The 17,069-nt window shown below is 57.5% G+C and overlaps 1 protein-coding gene and 1 long non-coding RNA gene across 6 annotated transcripts; one reads left to right on the top strand and one right to left on the bottom strand.

Annotated features, from left to right (window-relative positions):
* The first annotated feature begins 101 nt into the window (after window positions 1–101).
* Window positions 102–16,549, top strand: FLOT2 (flotillin 2). 5 transcript variants are annotated; one of them, XM_070478769.1, is made up of 11 exons: window positions 102–244; window positions 5,848–5,929; window positions 11,449–11,539; window positions 12,509–12,632; window positions 13,257–13,375; window positions 13,498–13,611; window positions 13,716–13,835; window positions 13,929–14,143; window positions 14,557–14,740; window positions 15,033–15,182; window positions 15,272–16,549. In XM_070478769.1, exons 1-11 carry the CDS (start codon window positions 196–198, stop codon window positions 15,308–15,310), a joined length of 1,287 nt encoding a protein of 428 aa, XP_070334870.1. In that variant the 5' UTR covers window positions 102–195; the 3' UTR covers window positions 15,311–16,549. The 5 variants fall into 5 exon arrangements, with proteins under 5 accessions (XP_070334870.1, XP_070334871.1, XP_070334872.1 ...); XM_070478770.1 differs by lacking the exon at window positions 11,449–11,539 and adding an exon at window positions 9,301–9,391; XM_020884746.2 differs by lacking the exons at window positions 102–244; window positions 5,848–5,929 and adding an exon at window positions 9,302–9,391.
* Window positions 3,999–5,851, bottom strand: LOC139039030 (uncharacterized). Its single transcript, XR_011492161.1, has 2 exons — window positions 5,500–5,851; window positions 3,999–4,133 (listed from the first exon to the last, which is right to left on the bottom strand). It is a non-coding gene; the product is annotated as an uncharacterized lncRNA (long non-coding RNA).
* Window positions 16,550–17,069: the final 520 nt, after the last annotated feature.

The following is a 17,069-nucleotide window of genomic DNA, read 5'->3' as shown; positions in this document are numbered from 1 at the left end:
GCGCCGGCCCCGCCCTCCGCCGCCACACTTCCGGCGGCGCTGCGGCCGCGAAGGGGTGCGGGCGGGCGGCCGCTGAGGGTGGCCCGACAGGCAGGGCGAGGCCGGCGGTGCGGGCGGTCGCGCGCGGGGTGCGGTCCGGAGGCTGCTGTCCAGGTCTCCGCGACCCCCGGGGGGCCCCTCCGTCCCGCCGGCGCCATGGGCAATTGTCACACGGTGGGGCCCAACGAGGCGCTGGTGGTTTCAGGTGAGGGGGCCCCGAGGGAGGTGGGTCTGGAACGCCCGGCGCCGGGAGGGTGTTTGGGGCGGGGGCTGTGCCTGGGAGGGCGGGAGAGGGGCCAGGCCGAGGAAGGGCTCTGAGGGCTGGGGGGCGGTGGGCAGTGCCGGGGGTGGGGCCTGAGTCTACGGTAGCTCCGGAGACCCCTCCCAGGAGGGACCCCCACTCTCCGTGCTCCGCTCCTTAGGGCACCGGCCAGGCGCTCCCCCCACCTCCGCGCCCTGCGTGTTTGCCCGTGTTTATTCCCTCGTTTCCTTTCTCCGCCTCCTCCTTTGGGCAGGGTCTCCCCTGTGGCCTAGAGGATCCCGAACCGAAGCCTTGGGGTTCCGGGAACACTGGCTGGCTGGATGCCAGCGCCCGGAACGAGGGTTGGGTGGGTCGCAGGTGCCTGTCTGGGGAGGGGTGGTGGACCTGGATCCTTAGGTTCTGGGCACAGATCCGTTAATTCCGAGCAGGCTGAGGCTTGCCAGGCTTTACTGACACTGCCCGCCCCGGAGACGCGGGTGCGGCCTCTACAGGTTGAGAAACCTGGCTCCGGGCTGTGTTTCTCTTGGTTGCAAAATGCTGCGGACTCCAGAATTTCTGTTGCGCTTAGGCGGGAAGGGGGCTCCGCAATGTTGGGGGAGGGAGAGAGGTCTTGCCATAAGGCTACTATTTAAATCGTGTATTTGGATGTTTTGGGAAGTGGCAGAAGCCTTTCAAGCCACCAGTTTGTGCAGCCAATGGCGCGGGTGCTGGGGAGAAGCCCGTGTTTCCCCGACAGCGAGGAGGCCTGTAGCTGCAGGAAACGCTCATATCCTGCTTCCCACTGTCAATATGGATTCTCCACCTGTGCACAGAGTTGTTAGGACCAGCTGCAGAACTGAGCAGAAGAGGGTGGGCTGGACCAGGGCTTGTTGCCACCCACTTTGCATTGGGAACTTTCATGGACTTTGGTTCAGTTTGGATCTCAAAGTGATCTCTGTCCTGGGACAGGAAATCGTAAATCTCTCTGACTAGGACCCTACTCCTGTGGGGAAATTAAGATCCTTCACTTCCCTGGCACTTCCCTGGCTGTCCAGTGGTTCGGACTCCGTGGTTTCACTGCAGTGACCCGGGGCTTGATCCCTGGTCAGGGAACTAAGATCCCGCAAGCCCTGCGGCACAGCCAAAAAAAAAAAAAAAAATCTTTCACTTCCCTGAAAACTAGAGAAGACAGCATTGGGGTCGCCAGGGAGACCCCCAGAGAGCACTGAGGCCAAAGCTGCTCCTCTTCTCAGACCTGAGCCAGTCTCCCAGCCTCCACTCCTAAAGGTTTTTAGAAAACTGAATCTACATCACACTTGTATTTTTTTTGTGTGGTATTTCTCTCTAGAAGCCCAGACTCTGGGCCAAGGAGAAAAAGCTCCAGTTTTGTCTTTGTGGCAATCCTGAAACTGAGGGGCAAAAAGAACCCCTAAGACGGGCTGCTCCGTGCCTTCCAAGTTACCAGGGTACTCTAGCCAGAGGCCAAGGCAGTGCTAACTTCGAAGCTGTTTTAGGGGTGCGGCGAGGAGGCCACAATGAGAATTAAGAGAGCTGAAGTTGAGGGAGGGTGGAAGAGGAGAGAGAGAGAGATGATGCCCAGCATAATAGTACCTTGGGATTTGAGATGATCGAACTGCACTGTGGCTCTCGCTAGCATGTGGACTTCCAGTCCTGTTCCTACACCCCATTAATTGGACCTGCATCGAAGTCCAGGTGGCTTCCATGGTGGCTCAGCTGGTAAAGAATCTGCCTGCAATGCAGGAGACCTGGGTTCGATCCCTGGGTTGGAAAGATCCCCTGGAGAAGGAATGGCTACCCACTCCAGGATTCTGACCTGGAAAATTCCATGGACTATATAGTCCATGGAATTGCAAAGAGTCATGACTGAGTGACTTTCACTTTCACTTCTAAGTACAGGGGCATCTCACGAAGCCTGCTTTCAGAAGGAGGATGTTGATGTATATCATGATCATCTTTTCCACTTGAAGAGTCTGGAGGTTCTTCTTGTCTATCCTCCCTTCTTTCTGTAATACACAGTTTTTTTTTCTCTGTTTTCTACTTTTGGGGAATCCAAACACCATATACCTTTCTCTTATCTCTACAGTAGGTCAAAAATTCTTAACCTGGACTTTGTGGATAGAATTTAGAGGTCTTTGCATTTGATAAGAGGAAAATAGTACATTTTTATTTACACTAACCTAAACTGAAAGTTAGTGCTTCCTATGATTATTAATGTCGGCAACAATCCATGATAGGATTAGTAGATATTTTCCTACCATACTGCCTTTGTTGCAGGTATGGTGAAAATCATATTCCTTGCTACTTTTTTTTTTTCATTGCTACTTTGATATTAAGCCTGTTATTAAATCTACCACTGGATCTTATTATTTAATAACATACATGTTACTGTGTATCACATAGCACACATATATAACTTTAAATATTTGTTTCTTATGTATCTTATTTTATGCATTTATGAACATTCAGGCTTTGCCAGACTGCTAAGGGAGGGATTTGGGCTCAAAAAATGCCCCGTGTGTGAGAGTTCCCTGATGGTCCAGTAGTTAGGATTCAGCACTTTCACTGCCCAGTTCAGTCCTGGTTGGGGAACTGAAATCCCAAAAGCCCTGCAGTGCGACCAAAAAAAAAAAAAAATCTGCCTTGTAGAGTAGAGTTGTAGGTCTTCTTGACTAGTAGGAATGAAAGAGTAGAAGAGGGGCAGGAAGGAAGGGAGTGTTCCTGAGGAGGCAGACAGATGCTTGTGTTTGGGGAGGGCTAAGAGTGAGGCAGACTCTATGACGGGATATTTTGTGATCCTTCAGCTTGGTTGAGGACAGAGCAAAGGAAAGTGGGTTGGGTTAGAAGAAGTGAGATAAAATTAGGAGGATTTTCTCCAGGTCTGGAGACAGTAAGAACTGGGGAGGTCAAGGAAGGGTCACCTAAGAGTCCTCTTTTGGGAGTGGTCCCCATGGTGACCAGGAAGCTGGGAGGAAGATGCCTTCCAGGGGAGGAGGCTGCTGGGGGTGGGGCAGCCAGGCAGCCCCAGCTTCCTGTTGTTGCTACCCCTGGGAACCTGGCCATGTTACCCTTGGCTGAGGCCCAGCCTGAGCTGTGGCAGCCTGCTCCCAAGGTCAAAGAATAAGTTAAAGGTAAAAAAAAAAAGGCTACTCCCTCCAGTATTCTTGCCCTGAGAATTCCATGGACAGGGAGCCTGACAGTCCATGGGGTCGTACAGAGTCGGAAACAACTGAGTGACTAATGCCTCACTTTTCACTTCAAAGCGTGGATTCCCACCCTTGGCCCCCTCGCCCCCATCCCACCCTGCCACCACCTCCTCCCCCTGCCCCCTGAGAAGTGCCCTGGGTTGGTTGGAGAAAGCTGTGCCGCTGTGCCCCAGCCCCCACCAGGCCAGAGGAAGTGGAACAAGCTATGGTTTTTGATCCTCTTCCAGTTTCACTGGATCCCGAGATGGTTTTGGTCCTCAGAGGCTCCTCTCACCCCTTCCCCAGGGCAGAGCAGCCTGCAGTGGCTTACCTTGAGCGGCAGTCCTGTGAACAGGTGTTTCCAGAGACCTGCGACCTCTTCCTGACCCTGTTCACACTGCGGGGATGCTCCGGCTCCCTGGACCTCAGGCTCAGCTGCTTGTACACCATACACAGGGCAGACCCAGAGGACAGGGTGGGTTGCCCAGTGGGCGGTACCACTTGCCAGCTGTCTATCTTGGCAGGCCCGCCACACTTGTGGGATCTTTGTTCCTTTGTTGTTGTTTAGTCGCTTAATTGTGTCCGACTCTCCAGCCCCGTGGACTGCAGCACACCAGGCTTCCCTGCCCTTCACTATCACCTGGAGGTGGCTGAAATTCATGTCCATCAAGTCGGTGATGCCAGCCAACCATCTCATCCTCTGTCGCCCCCTTCTCCTCCTGCCCTCAATCTTTCCCAGCATCAGGGTCTTTTCCAGTGAGTCGGCTGGTCGCATCAGGTGGTCCCTCCACCTATCTAAAACTTCTCTCCAGTTCATGATTCTACTGTCTCTGTTTGGTTGTTGGCCTGACCACCCACCCAAACCCTGGCTCTTGACCTACACTTCCAATATGGTAGCCATGAGGCACAGGTTAATTTAAGTTAATTAAAATTCATTTTCTTGGTTATACCAGCCAGATTTCCAGTGCTCAATAGCATATGTCCCGAATAGCTGCTTTGTTGCACAGCACAGCTGTGGAACATTTCAATCCGAGAAGGACGTTCTCTTGGATAAGACTACTCTAGTAGTTACCCCCCCATGTCAGCCACTGTGTGTGGCCTAGGTCACTGCAAGAGGCTGCTTCTCCCCAGCCTCCCTGACCCAGGTATCTTTCTCCTTGTGCAAAGTGGGGTTTCTAAAATGCAAATATAAGTGTGGTTTCTTAGCTTAAATGACTTCCCCATCACTCAGGCACATACACACAGTACCCCTGCTTGGCCCAATACCTACAGTACTCTGCAGTCTGTCCTCTGCCCTTCTACCTGGCTTTGTCTCCTGCCATGAGGCCTCAGAGACACTAACCCAGCTACACAAAACTACCCCTGACCTTTGACCTTGGGAGGCACTCACCCTAGACTTTCCTGAAAACTCAAGTTCGTGAATGCGGAAATGACGCCCACTGGCTTTTTGCCGTCACGTTTCCTCTGAATCATCTGTTTCTGCCAGGGAATAGCCCCTCTTGCTTTTACTAAGTTTTCTTGAATTTGTTGATTAATTTCGGCATCAACAGGAGGGTTTGCAGCAAGAATTTCAAGAACTGATTTTTCTCATTTCTGTATAGAGATTGTGCGGAGCTCATCCGCGAAGTGAATCTGGGTGGTGGCCAGATTCAACGGGCTATTTAGTTGATACATAGTTTCCAGGAGTCATTTCCTTTTTAGGCCTTTTCCCTTTCTCTCACTTTTCCAGTTGGTACCATGAGTTGGCTTCTGTTTTGAGGTCTTGCCTTCTTCCCCATCCGCTCTCATTCACTCTGAACCCCTGGGAACCAGCCTCACTGAGAGGTCTGCTGAGCGTGAGCCAGCCCCCACCCCCACCCCGCCCCTTGGCTCATAGACTCCCTTGCATTAGCCTTCCACCTGCATTCCCTCTGGGACTGATCCCATCCTGGTAACAGGCCAGTCGCATGGTACAACCATCAGCTCAGGAAAAGGTCACTCCTCGAAGTCCCACCTTTTTTAAGAGAGGAACCGTACCTTCATCTCTGTTTTCCTAGCACAGAAAAGTACTTGTTTGCTGAAGTGATGGTTGAATCAAAGATGGAAGCTTCCCTGTTCATTCTTGTCCACTGACTTTGTTCTCTGAAAGCACATACATTCTGAACCACTCATTGTCTCCCCTCATTTCTGTGCAAATTGCCTGTCTAACAAACTAGATCCCAAGACCTTAAGGGCCTGTCTCCGATTTATCTGTAACCTCCACACCTGGTGCCCAGTGGTGGGAGTTGTCAATGCAGGCGAAGGCCCAGCATTGCTGATGGAGGTGTTGGAGGGTAGACAGACCCAAGGACTGACTGACCAGACATGGTTTGCTTTGCTCTCCAGGGGGCTGTTGTGGTTCCGACTATAAACAGTATGTGTTTGGCGGCTGGGCCTGGGCTTGGTGGTGTATCTCCGACACTCAGAGGTAAGGGCCTGGGGGCTGGTGATTGGGCATCCTGGTGGGCAGGGGAGAAGACGGTCTCCATCCTTACCCCCTTCTTGCCACTTGAGTTAAAGCATCTACCACTTGCTGCATTCCACTCTAGTTGGGGGGACCTCCCAAGAGGCAGGTAGAATGGGTTACATGGGAAGGCAGGAGGGCTGTCTGTGGGCAGCTCCTCCATGGTGGGTGTGCTTTTTCCAGTGAGAGCATCACTTCTGCCCCAGGCAATTCAGGCAGAACCCTAACGCCCTGATTCTAGCTCAGAATTATTCACGAAGCCTTAATAACACACCTGTTTGAAGTGGTCCGAGGAAGGAGGAAAGGCTTGAAGAGACCCCTACCTTGTGCAGGCCCCGGGACAATGCAGGCAGGGGCTAAATGGCAGACGATGGTTACAGTCTGAAGGGGCTCTGTGTATTAAAGACAAAGGATGCAGATCTAAGGAATTGGCGCTGGGGCTAGGCAAGATGGGTCTGGACCTCCCCCGTCAGTCTGGAGAGACTTAGAAGGGGAAAGGAGATTTCAGCTCAGGCTCTACCTGCTGGCTTTCCCAGAGCCCAGGGCAGGGTTAGACTTGGGCCCAGGCCTCTCCTGTTCCCCTCACTGCCCACCCAGGAGGAGATGAGGCTGGCCGGCCACCTCTCCACCAGCACCCCCTTCCTGATTATGGGAGATCAGGGGAGGAGGGGCCCAGATTCTTCCAGGCCAGGAGCCAGGTGACACAGGCGGCGGAGCTATGAAAGCGCAGGCCCATTGGCAGGGGTGGGGGTCCTGTGAAGGGGAAGCAGTGGAGATTCCAGTGGAAATCCCCCTTTATCTCATCTTGGCAGAGAGACGCCTCATGGCTGCAGGGAGCTGCTAGTGCTTAGGGCTCCGGGGAGTCTGAGGGTGCTGGCTTAGGTCAGGGGTATGGGAAGCATGTCACAATGATTTAACTTCTCTGATCTCTCCTAACCCCCTCCACCCATCTCTCACCACTCTGCCTCAGTTGAGGGATCTTGGGAAACTCTTCTGGCCCAAGGTCAAAATTGTTCAGAAAGTAATTAGTAGCGGTCACAACTTCCTCTCTGGATCCTAAGACTCCTGAGGGGGCCAGCTGGCCTGACAGGTGCCATGGGCCCCTCTCCAGAGACACTGTCACCTCCCACCGCACATCCACAACACTGTCCTGGGACAGCAGAGTGTCTCGTCCAAGCCCCTCAACCTACGGCCGGGCCTAGAGAGTGTCCACGTACCCTGAGACCTGTCCTGCCAGGCGTCCGCTGCCGGGTACTGCTGACACCCCAGAGGCCCTTTCTCCACACTGAGGTTGGTCCCCTCCCACTTCCTGCTCCCGGGAGCAGAGCCCCAAGACAGCAGGGCCCGGCTTCTCTGACGGCAGGTTTGAAGGTGAGGGGTAGGGGGCCTTGTGCCTCATCCTAGGAGCGGCTCTTCCACACCCAGGCTCAGCCTTTCAACCCACTCTTGGGTTCCTGGGGCGGCCCCTTCCCTGTTCCCTAGCCTGCTGCAGGGGCGTCTCCCCCAGCGGGAACTTTTGTTTCCCCAAGGCCAGCAGGCGCTTCCTAGGTCAGAGTGGAGGTCTAGGTTTCTAACTCAGCCTCCCATTTGAGGTCCTTTCCACAGCCATCCTCCATGTCACCTGCCCTCAGTGTCAGCTGTCCTTCTCCAGACCCAATGAGGTCTCTCCCGCTGCCCTTTGCTGCCATGTCCTGTCCTGTCCTGAGGCCCCATGGGGGCAGCTGTCTCTCCCTAACCTGGGCGGTTCCTCCACTTCTGGCATCTGAGCTGCAGCCTCCCTCCTCCCCACTCCTTCCCTCCTCCTCCCTCATCCTTTCTCCCCTCTCCCCACTCCCTCCCCTCCTCTCTCCTCCCCTCCCTTTCTCCCCTTCTCTTTCCAGTCTCCCTCCCCTCCCCCCTCTTCCCCCTCCTCCCCACCCTCCCCCTTTCCTGTCTCCTTCCCTCCCTCTTCCTCCCTCCCCTTCTCCCCTTCCCCTCCCTCCACCCTCCCCCTTTCCTGTCTCCCTCCCTCCTCTCCCTCCCCCCTCTTCTCCCTTCCCCACCCTCCCCTCTTCCCCCTCCCCCACCCTCCCCCTTCCTGTCTCCCTCCCTCCCCCTTTCTTGTCTCCCTCCTCCTCCCTCTCTCCTCCCCTCCCTCCCCCCTCTTTCCTGTCTCCCTCCCACCTCTCCCTGCCCTCCTCCCTCCTCCCTGCTCCCCCACCCCCCCCTTTCCTGTCTCCTTCCCTCCCTCTGTCCTCCCCTCCCTTTCCCCCCTCTTTCCTGCCTCCCTCCCCTCCTTCCCCAAAGAGAGCTTGATTGGTGCCTGTCTGAGCTGGGTCTGCTGTCCTCTCGACCTGAGGGTGCTGTTAGGGAGGGGCTGGAAGGCAGTCAACCTGTGTACATGCGCATGGCTGGAGAGTGGGGGGACCCACATTGCGTCCTGCTCCCCGTCCCCCCACTCCACTTGCTTCTGCTCCTTCACCTCAGCCTCTGCCCTCCTTCCCTCTGGTTTAAGGAAACCTTCTGCGCTGTCCACAGGCTGGCCTCTGCCTGGTCCAGCACCCAGCACATACGGGCACACACCCTGCCCCAGGGAGGCCCAGGTAGCTTCCACACACCTTTTCTTTGCAATGACTCTGCCTGTGCCCAACTCTGGAAGTGAGTGACTCCCAGTTGTCCCTGTGAATATTGGCAGGGGTGCACACACTTCCCCCCCTCCCCAGCCTTCCTTGACACATCCCACCCCGCAAATCAGAAAATCCAAAAATCTCTTTAGACTCTTCTGGGCCTAAATTGCCTTCTTAGGGGTAAGTAGCACAGGCCTTGAGGGGTTGTGCCCTGAACAAGATTCGGTATTTGCTGCGACTCATGAACCCCCAGAGTGGCCTCCCCCACCCCCCACCCCAGCTTCTGGAAACACAGGTTTGCCTCTATCTGGAGCTCGGAGGAGCTCGGGCTGCCAGCCAGACAGTGCCAGGAGTCTCCTGGGAAAGTGAGGCAGTGGGTAACCCCGGTGCCCTGCGCACAGGCAGCCTCCCACCTCAGGTCACGGGCCCAGGGCATCAGCAGGCTTTACCTCCAGCCCGTCGGCTTCTCACTGGAAGGGTGTGGGGGCTGGAGAAGAGACCCAGAGGCCTCAGGCCAGCTCAGGGGTGTCTCTGGCCCCCTACGTCCCGGCCTGGCCTAGCCGAGCTGGCAGTGGGGGATGGGAGCTGAAGTTTTGAGAGCGACCCCACCCCCAGCCCCCAGGCCTCAGGCATCTGGTGCTTGTCTGGTAACCACTGTGTGTGTTTGCTGTGTCCCCTCCTCCCCCTTCCTGTCCCTACCTTTCCCTCCCTCCCCCGGCTGCTCCTCAGACTGTCTCTGGAGGTTATGACCATCCTGTGTCGCTGTGAGAATATTGAGACGTCGGAGGGGGTCCCGCTATTCGTAACAGGGGTTGCACAGGTAATAACCCGCCTGCTTCCTCCTCTGTGTCTAACCTCCTCTCTTCCCGCCCTGCGGGGGCCTGGCAGACTCCAGATGGACTCCCTTTTCGTGAAAGCGTGCCTCCCTGCCCTCTGCTCCCACCACCACTGCTCTGGGTGGCCGTGCGGAGCCTCTAGGGTCCCCCACTCCCTTGTCCGGGCTCATGGGGGGCTTCGAGTGGGGAGAGAGAGTGAGGGCTTCTGGGAGCTCTGCCCAAGTCTGCCAGGGGTGTCCTTGGACACCAAGCCTACATTGAGAGTAAGCTGAGGCAGGAGAAGACACAGGCCCTTTTGTGACAGAGGTGGACTGCCCAGGTCGGGCGGGGTCTGTCCTAACAACTCCTGCCAGAGTCTTAGTCCTCCAGGCATCACAGAGCTTCTTGCCCGTGCCTTCTCCAGGCCGACACCCTCCTCCCAGGCCCCCTGGGGAGTTATATTTACCCCCACCCCTTGACCACCTCCAACCTCCTTGACAGGCCTGGGCAAAAAGAGCCATGGCCATTCCCTGCCCCTGATTCTCTGTCGAGAGGCCTTTGAGCAGCTGTCTTTGTCACCAGACTTCAGCTTCCCCATCTGCAAAAGGGGGAGAATCGAGCCCTCCCTGAGCCTTGTAGGAATATTGGAAAGGCAAGTAAAGTAATGTGAGGGTGCTCGCTTTGGGATTTTCAGGAAAGAAGTGCTTGAGGAATGCCATCTGTATCACAGACTTGATCTCACCTGGGAAAGCAAGCGACCTTCTGTCTCCCTCCTCACTGCCATGCAGCCATAGAGATGAAACCCTTTCCTGAGCCAGGGCATTTAGCAACGCAGGTTCCCAACTTCATTGGTCCATTTGCCAGCTCTCTGCTGAGCGTCTTGTCAGCTCCCAGCACAGCGGAGGCAGCAGTGGACATCAGAAAGCCCCTGCCCCTCAGAGCCTGCATGCTGGTGGGTCCCCAGGCCAGAGGAGACCTACATGTCACCTTACCCATCCTCCACCCTTCCATGAAATTGTCCTTCAGCTTCTCAGGCAAAACCTGGCACCCCCACACCCTGCCTCCCCACACCCTGCCTCTTATCTTTAATGGGGAAGAAGACTGTCCCCATTGCACCCACCACTCATCGCCATGGAAGGGCAGGCTTCAGGGCAGAGAAGAAGCCCAGAGCCCCTTTGCGTGGGATGCATAGGGGCCAGGCCTACCTCGACACCCCACTTAGCAGGCTCGTCTCCCTCCAAGCCCACACTCCACTTGAAAGAGCTGCTGATACCCAGGTCCCTTTTCAACTGGGTGATACGGACCCTGAAAGACTCAGGTCATCTGGGCAGAACTTTTCTTGGTCCCGAAGCTCTAGCGTGACCCCAGCCTTTTCCTCCATTGGCCCCACCTGGCCCCAGCCCCAGAGAGTGGGCTTCCAGCCTTGGCCTGTTGCCAGGTAGAGGGATCCGGCAGGGCTCCCCCGGTGGGGCGGGATAAACACAGGATCACTTCCATCTTGGCCCAGCAGTGGGCATACCCCCAGCATGCCAGGTAGGAGGCAGCTTTCTCAGCAGCCTCAGGAACACCCTGGGGTGCTGAGCACGCCCAGGGAACAGGCAAAGGCCTCTGGGGGATGTTCAGATGGTACCCACAAACACAGCCTGGAGGACCAGCACTTATGTGCTGTCCCAGGACACACATAGCTACGCCAAGACTCTTGCCCACCCTTCCCCAGCAACCCGGCCCCCGGCCCCCGGCCCAGACCACCCCCGACTACTTCTCTACTTCCTTTTCCCGCTCTTCCAGCCAGGCTGATGTGAGCAGAGGACACATGTGCACGTGGGTGGCACATGACGTGATGGCACATGGGTGAGCCATCTGCACCCCAGCCCCGCCTTCCCACCCCTCTCCTCCTCACACGCTCCCAGCTCCCACCCCTTGGAGAGCCCACCCCCTCCGCCTCCTGCAGCAGGACCCCCCTGGCTCATCCCAGCCGGCGCAGTGAGATGTCAAAGTCTTTCCCCACACCCCAGGCCCTGGGCCCCCAGACCCATGGCCCCTGTTTTGCATTTCTTGGCAGGATTTCCCTAGAGATTATGACGTTGCAGCCCCGCTGTGAGGACGTAGAGACGGCCGAGGGGGTAGCTTTAACTGTGACGGGTGTCGCCCAGGTATAGTAACTCAGCAGCCCCGCGCATGTCCGTTGAGCTGCCTCGTCCCCACGCTGGGGTTTGGGGTGGGAACGAGGAAAGGCCGGCAGCCGAGGGCAGTCTCTCTCCAGCGGCCCCACCCCCGCCCACCCCCCTTCCCGGAGAGGGTCGTCGCCACTGGAACTTGCAGTCAGCCTCTCGGCCACCCAGCAGGACTAACAAGACACCCCTTCTCTCCCCAGCGGGCCAGCGGAGGACAGAAGCAGTGCTGAGGGCTCCTGTGTCACTAACCCCTCCCCATTCTTTGCAGGTGTCGGAAATGCCAAGCCCCAGAATGCAGGCCTCCCCTGAACACTGGGTAGGGGGCTGCAGGGTGGGGACCAGAGGGTGAGGCCACATGAGACCGGGCAGCTCTAGGCTCTGGAGTCAGAGCTGCGTTATATTCCCAGCCCGGTGACTGGGTGAGGGGCTTCCTGCTCTCCAGAGGTCCTCACGGGGCAGGTTCAGCCATTTCAAAGGCCCCTGGTGCAGGAGTGGCTGGCTTGGTGCCTTGGGGAAGAAAGAAAGGAGGATGCCCACCCCTGGTGATGGACCGCAGACCTGTCTCCTGCCCTCTCCTGGCTCTTTCCTAGTCTGTCTGTCTGCACCCCTGTTGCTCATTCTCCTTTTTGCAGAGATCTGCAGGCTGAGGGGCCAAGGGTGGACTGGAGGGGTTGGGTGGGGGGAGGAACCCCGAATGCCCAGGAGAGAGGCCCTGGCAGAGCCTGGGGCTGCCAGTGAAGGTGAAATTTCTGAGTATGAGTTCCTCGTGTTTTCTCCCTGCTGGAGGCCTCAGCAGACCCCATCCACTCCCACCACCACTCCCTCCCAGGCCTCCAGGCCTCCAGGTCCTGAAAAGGAGGGGAGGGGTACCGCCACCATCCTCCTGGGTCTGGGGCCTCTGTCTGCCTGCCTCCAGCCTGGCTCAGGCTCCTCTGTGACCACCGGCAGGTGAAGATCATGACCGAGAAGGAGCTCCTGGCCGTGGCCTGTGAGCAGTTCCTGGGCAAGAGCGTGCAAGACATCAAGAACGTCGTCCTGCAGACTCTGGAGGGACACCTGCGCTCCATCCTTGGTGAGGCCCTGCCTGGCACAGGCACCCCTCTCCCTCTGCCACCTGCAAGGAGCCACACAGCATCCCTGAGCAAAGGCCAGGGAGGGGAGAGGGGGCCTTGGACAGACAGGCCTGTCAGTCCCACTGAGAGGCTTCTTCAGAAAAGCTGATAGGTTTTCCGTCATGTATTTCCTTTCAAAACGTCAGGAGAGTCGAGTGAAGAAGAGGGTGTGGATATAGAGCTGAGTGACTGCCAGTCTGGTCAGGCACCTAGGACTCTTTGGGGCATTTTTCCTCATCCTGCCCACACCCTGCAAGAGGAGACTCGGTGTTAGAAGAAACCCACCAGGGACTTCCCTGCTGGTCCAGTGGCCAAGACTGCGCTCCCGAGGCAGGGAGCCCAGATTGGATCCCTGGTCAGGGAACTAGATCCCACATGCCACAACTTAAGAGTTCACGTGCTGCCGCTAAAGATCCCACATACTGCAACGAAGACCCAGCACAGTCAGATAGAAAGAAACCTAGGAAGACCCAGCACAGACCGCGTGACCCCTGCCTACACTCAGACCTCTCCCTGGCCACCTCCTCCCTTACCCAAGCTGGCTGGGCCCCTGGGGAGCCAGCCCACGATCCTTCTGCCCCCAGGGACCCTGACGGTGGAGCAGATTTATCAGGACCGGGACCAGTTTGCCAAGCTGGTGCGGGAGGTGGCAGCCCCTGACGTCGGCCGCATGGGCATCGAGATCCTCAGCTTCACCATCAAGGTGCAGTGTGGCGGGAAGGCTGTGGCCCCCGTGTCTATCCGTGCAGGGCGGGGGAGCTTGGCAGGAGGGGCCCCTTTATGCCTCTGACTATTCCCAGGGACGACTTGCCCTTCCCTCCCCAGGATGTGTATGACAAAGTGGACTATCTGAGCTCCCTGGGCAAGACACAGACGGCTGTGGTCCAGAGAGATGCCGACATCGGGGTAGCTGAGGCCGAGCGGGACGCAGGCATCCGGGTATGTGGGCTTGCCTTCCCAGCCCTGGGGACGAGGAAGTGCAGGGGCAGTGGGAACCCCAGTTACTCAGGGGGACCCTCAGCACCTGCCCCTCCTGCTCCCAGGAAGCCGAGTGCAAGAAGGAGATGCTGGATGTGAAGTTCATGGCAGACACCAAGATCGCCGACTCCAAGCGAGCCTTCGAGCTGCAGAAGTCGGCCTTCAGCGAGGAGGTCAACATCAAGGTGAGAAGCTGTCGGGCGTCCCGGGGTCGGGGCTCAAGGCCCAGGACTGTGGCGGCCAGCCTGTGACGTGCTGACCACCCTCGCCCTCCACAGACGGCTGAGGCCCAGCTGGCTTACGAGCTGCAAGGGGCGCGCGAGCAGCAGAAGATCCGGCAGGAGGAGATTGAGATCGAGGTTGTGCAGCGCAAGAAGCAGATTGCTGTGGAGGCGCAGGAGATCCTGCGCACGGACAAGGAGCTCATCGCCACGGTGCGCTGCCCCGCCGAGGCCGAGGCCCACCGCATACAGCAGATCGCCGAGGGCGAGAAGTAGGTGCTGCTGGGGGCCCCGCTTTAGTCTGGCTCCTCTGCCACCCAGGCAACCCCTCCACTCCTGGCCAAGCTTGGAGGCCCCCATGCCAGCTTCCTCACTGGGAAGTAGGGGTAACCCGCCTGCCCCATGGGATTGTTGTTAGGAAGACTGAATTAGGTGCCAGAGGTTTAAGGGCCTGGTGTGCTGCTTGGCACAGAGGGCACCCAGGTAGGTACCCTCTCCAATCTGGCCTCTGGGACCCCAGTGCCCTCTTCCAGGCCAGAACCAGAAGGCCAGGGCACTGCCCTCATGGGTCCCTCACCCCTGACACCTGCCGAAGTGGGGGGCTCGAGGGTTCACTGGCCCCCAGGCGAGGCTTGAGGGACCCCTGGCACTTCCCACTGACCCTGCCCACCCGTGACTCCCCCAGGGTGAAGCAGGTCCTCCTGGCTCAGGCAGAAGCAGAGAAGATCCGCAAAATCGGGGAGGCAGAGGCAGCAGTCATTGAGGCGAGGGGCAAGGCAGAGGCCGAGCGGATGAAACTTAAGGCTGAGGCCTACCAGAAATACGGAGACGCAGCCAAGATGGCCTTGGTGTTGGACGCCCTGCCCCGGGTAAGGCTCCCACCCCAGGCTGGAACTGGCTGGGCAAGTGCTGGACTTCTCTGGCCTTGTCAGTAACACAGCGACAGGACGGCTGGGAGGATTAAATGGGGAAGTACTCAGCAGCGTGGGGAAGAACTCTACAACAGGCCTAGGCTCATCCCTAACCCAATGGACCATCTGACCTTTATTGCAAATAAGGGCCACCCAGGCTGCATTGGGATGATGGGAGGGAGAGATGCTGGATGGGGCAGGTGGATGGAGTCCGAGTAACAACCAGCTCTCCCTCGATCCCGCCTCCTAGATTGCTGCCAAAATTGCTGCCCCACTGACCAAAGTCGATGAGATTGTGGTCCTCAGCGGGGACAACAGCAAGGTGACGTCAGAAGTGAACCGCCTGCTGGCCGAGCTGCCCGCCTCTGTGCACGCCCTGACGGGCGTGGACCTGTCTAAGGTGGGTGTCTCACCGTCTGCGATGGGTTGCCCAGGCAGAGAGGTGGGGGCCCTGGAGCCAAGGCCTCATGGCATCTCCTGTCCTTGCAGATACCGCTGATCAAGAAGGCCACCGGTGCACAGGTGTGAGGTCTCGGCAGCCCACACCCTTCAGCAGCCACCGCCCCCACCTTCAGCACCCGTTTTAATACCGCAGGGACAACGGGAACGTCACTGACTCTGGTGCCTTATTCTGTAGGGACCAGAAGTGCTGCGTGTTCAGGCCTCTGGCTGTCTTCCCTTCTCTCTGTCTCTGTCTGTCTCCTCCCTCTTCTCCTCCATCCCTCACTTTCACTGCCACGAGTATCTGGTTTGTCTCTTGCACCCTTATCTCCTATATGTCTCTTCCTTTGTCTGTCTTTTTCTCTCCCTCTCTCCTCACACCCTCTACACACATCATGTCGTTTAAATTGAAGATGTTTATTACAATCACCGTCTTGTCTGTCTGTGGGGGTGGCCCTGCTGCTCCCGAGAATCCTGGTGCCTTGAAGTTTTCTGTGCTTCTGTCCACCCACCCCCGCCACCCCATGGCCCCGGCCAGAGCCTCAGCATGGGTGCAGGGATTCTGGGGATGACGGCCACCCTGCCCTCTCCTGGCGTGGTCTTCCCAGCCCAAAACCTGCCCCCAGGAAGTCCCCAGCCTCACCCACTCCAGCCCTTCTGGGCCCGGATAGCTGTGGCTGCAGGCCCAGGGCCATGGCCCTCCGCCGACCCCTGCCCAGCCCCAGGCCTGCTCTCGCACCTCACCTCTCTCCTGCGCCCACGGGCACAGAGGTGAGGCCTCCTGTGTAGAGCAGCTCCTTCGGTTTACTACGGCCTTAGGAGGCCCCTGCTCGTGCTCAGGGAAGCCCCTTCCCTGGAGTGGGGCTTGGTCCCAACTCTGCTAAGCCTTTCTGGGATCAGGATCCAGCCCTTCTGGGGACTAGAAAATGTACAGACCCCCTTCCTACTAGGGCTGTGCTGCCCTGAGTATCAGGCTGGGCCCTTCCAGTGGGCAGAGCTGTGCCAGCCCTGTACAGAATCTAGTGCCGTAGGCCAGCTTCCCCTTCCTTCCCCTCTTGTGCCGGCTTGCTTCCTGGCCAGAACTGATCAGGCTCCAGCCGTGGGGAAGCAGCCCGGTCCTCTGTCTCCTTGCCTCAGAGGAGGTAGAAGAGCCCAGGGCCCCAGCATCCTGGCAGGGACCTGTGGTCCTGGTCCCCCACCCCTCGCCCTGCCCCAGCCTGTGTAGCTGTTCCTGCATGTGGGTGCTGCATGTCCGGTCTGGGGCTTGGATGCTGCACTGCCCCGCTGCCTGTCCCTTCTGGTGAAATAAAGATCTGGTCATGCCCACGCCCTGTACCGTGCTTTTTGTGAGGAGAGAGACTGGAACCCACCCACACACCCCTTCAGCCTAAAGGCTGCACTTTGCCTGTTCTTCCGCACCCTCGACACTGGGGGGCAGCAGCACCCTGGCCTTGCCCTCTTGGCTTCCTGGAGCAGGGCAGCCATTGCCCAGGCGCTGAAGCCAGATCTGAGCCCTGGGAGACCTGGCTCCGCTGCAGACACAAGGCGGAAGGCGCTGCCGGGTTCACTGCCCCTCTCGCCCATTCTGAGCCCCACTCGGTGCAACCAAAAAAAAAAAAGTGTATTGCAATACCATTTCTCTAAAATTGATCTATAAATTCAATATAATCCCAATCAAAATCCCAAGAAATTTTTAATCGACAGTAATTCTGAAGTTATAGGGAAATGCCAAAGGAATAAGAATAATCAAGACAAGCTTGAAAAAGAGTGAGGTGAGAGGATTCAAACTTAGACGTCAAGACATAAAAAAAAGTGAAAGTGTTAGTTGCTCAGTGGTGTCCAACTG

Source organism: Odocoileus virginianus, chromosome 17, assembly GCF_023699985.2.
Source record: "Odocoileus virginianus isolate 20LAN1187 ecotype Illinois chromosome 17, Ovbor_1.2, whole genome shotgun sequence".
In the NCBI taxonomy this organism is placed as follows: Eukaryota; Metazoa; Chordata; class Mammalia; order Artiodactyla; family Cervidae; genus Odocoileus; species Odocoileus virginianus.
The sequence above is the reverse complement of the archived record's forward strand: the minus strand, read 5'-3'. Positions and strand labels throughout refer to the sequence as shown.

Excerpts from the sequence above, each read along its gene's own strand:
- FLOT2 (XM_070478769.1), top strand. The coding sequence starts at position 196 with ATGGGCAATTGTCACACGGTGGGGCCCAACGAGGCGCTGGTGGTTTCA. Across the intron at positions 14,144-14,556 it reads CAGATCGCCGAGGGCGAGAA|GGTGAAGCAGGTCCTCCTGG; the intron begins GTAGGTGCTGCT and ends TGACTCCCCCAG. Across the intron at positions 15,183-15,271 it reads CGGGCGTGGACCTGTCTAAG|ATACCGCTGATCAAGAAGGC; the intron begins GTGGGTGTCTCA and ends CTGTCCTTGCAG.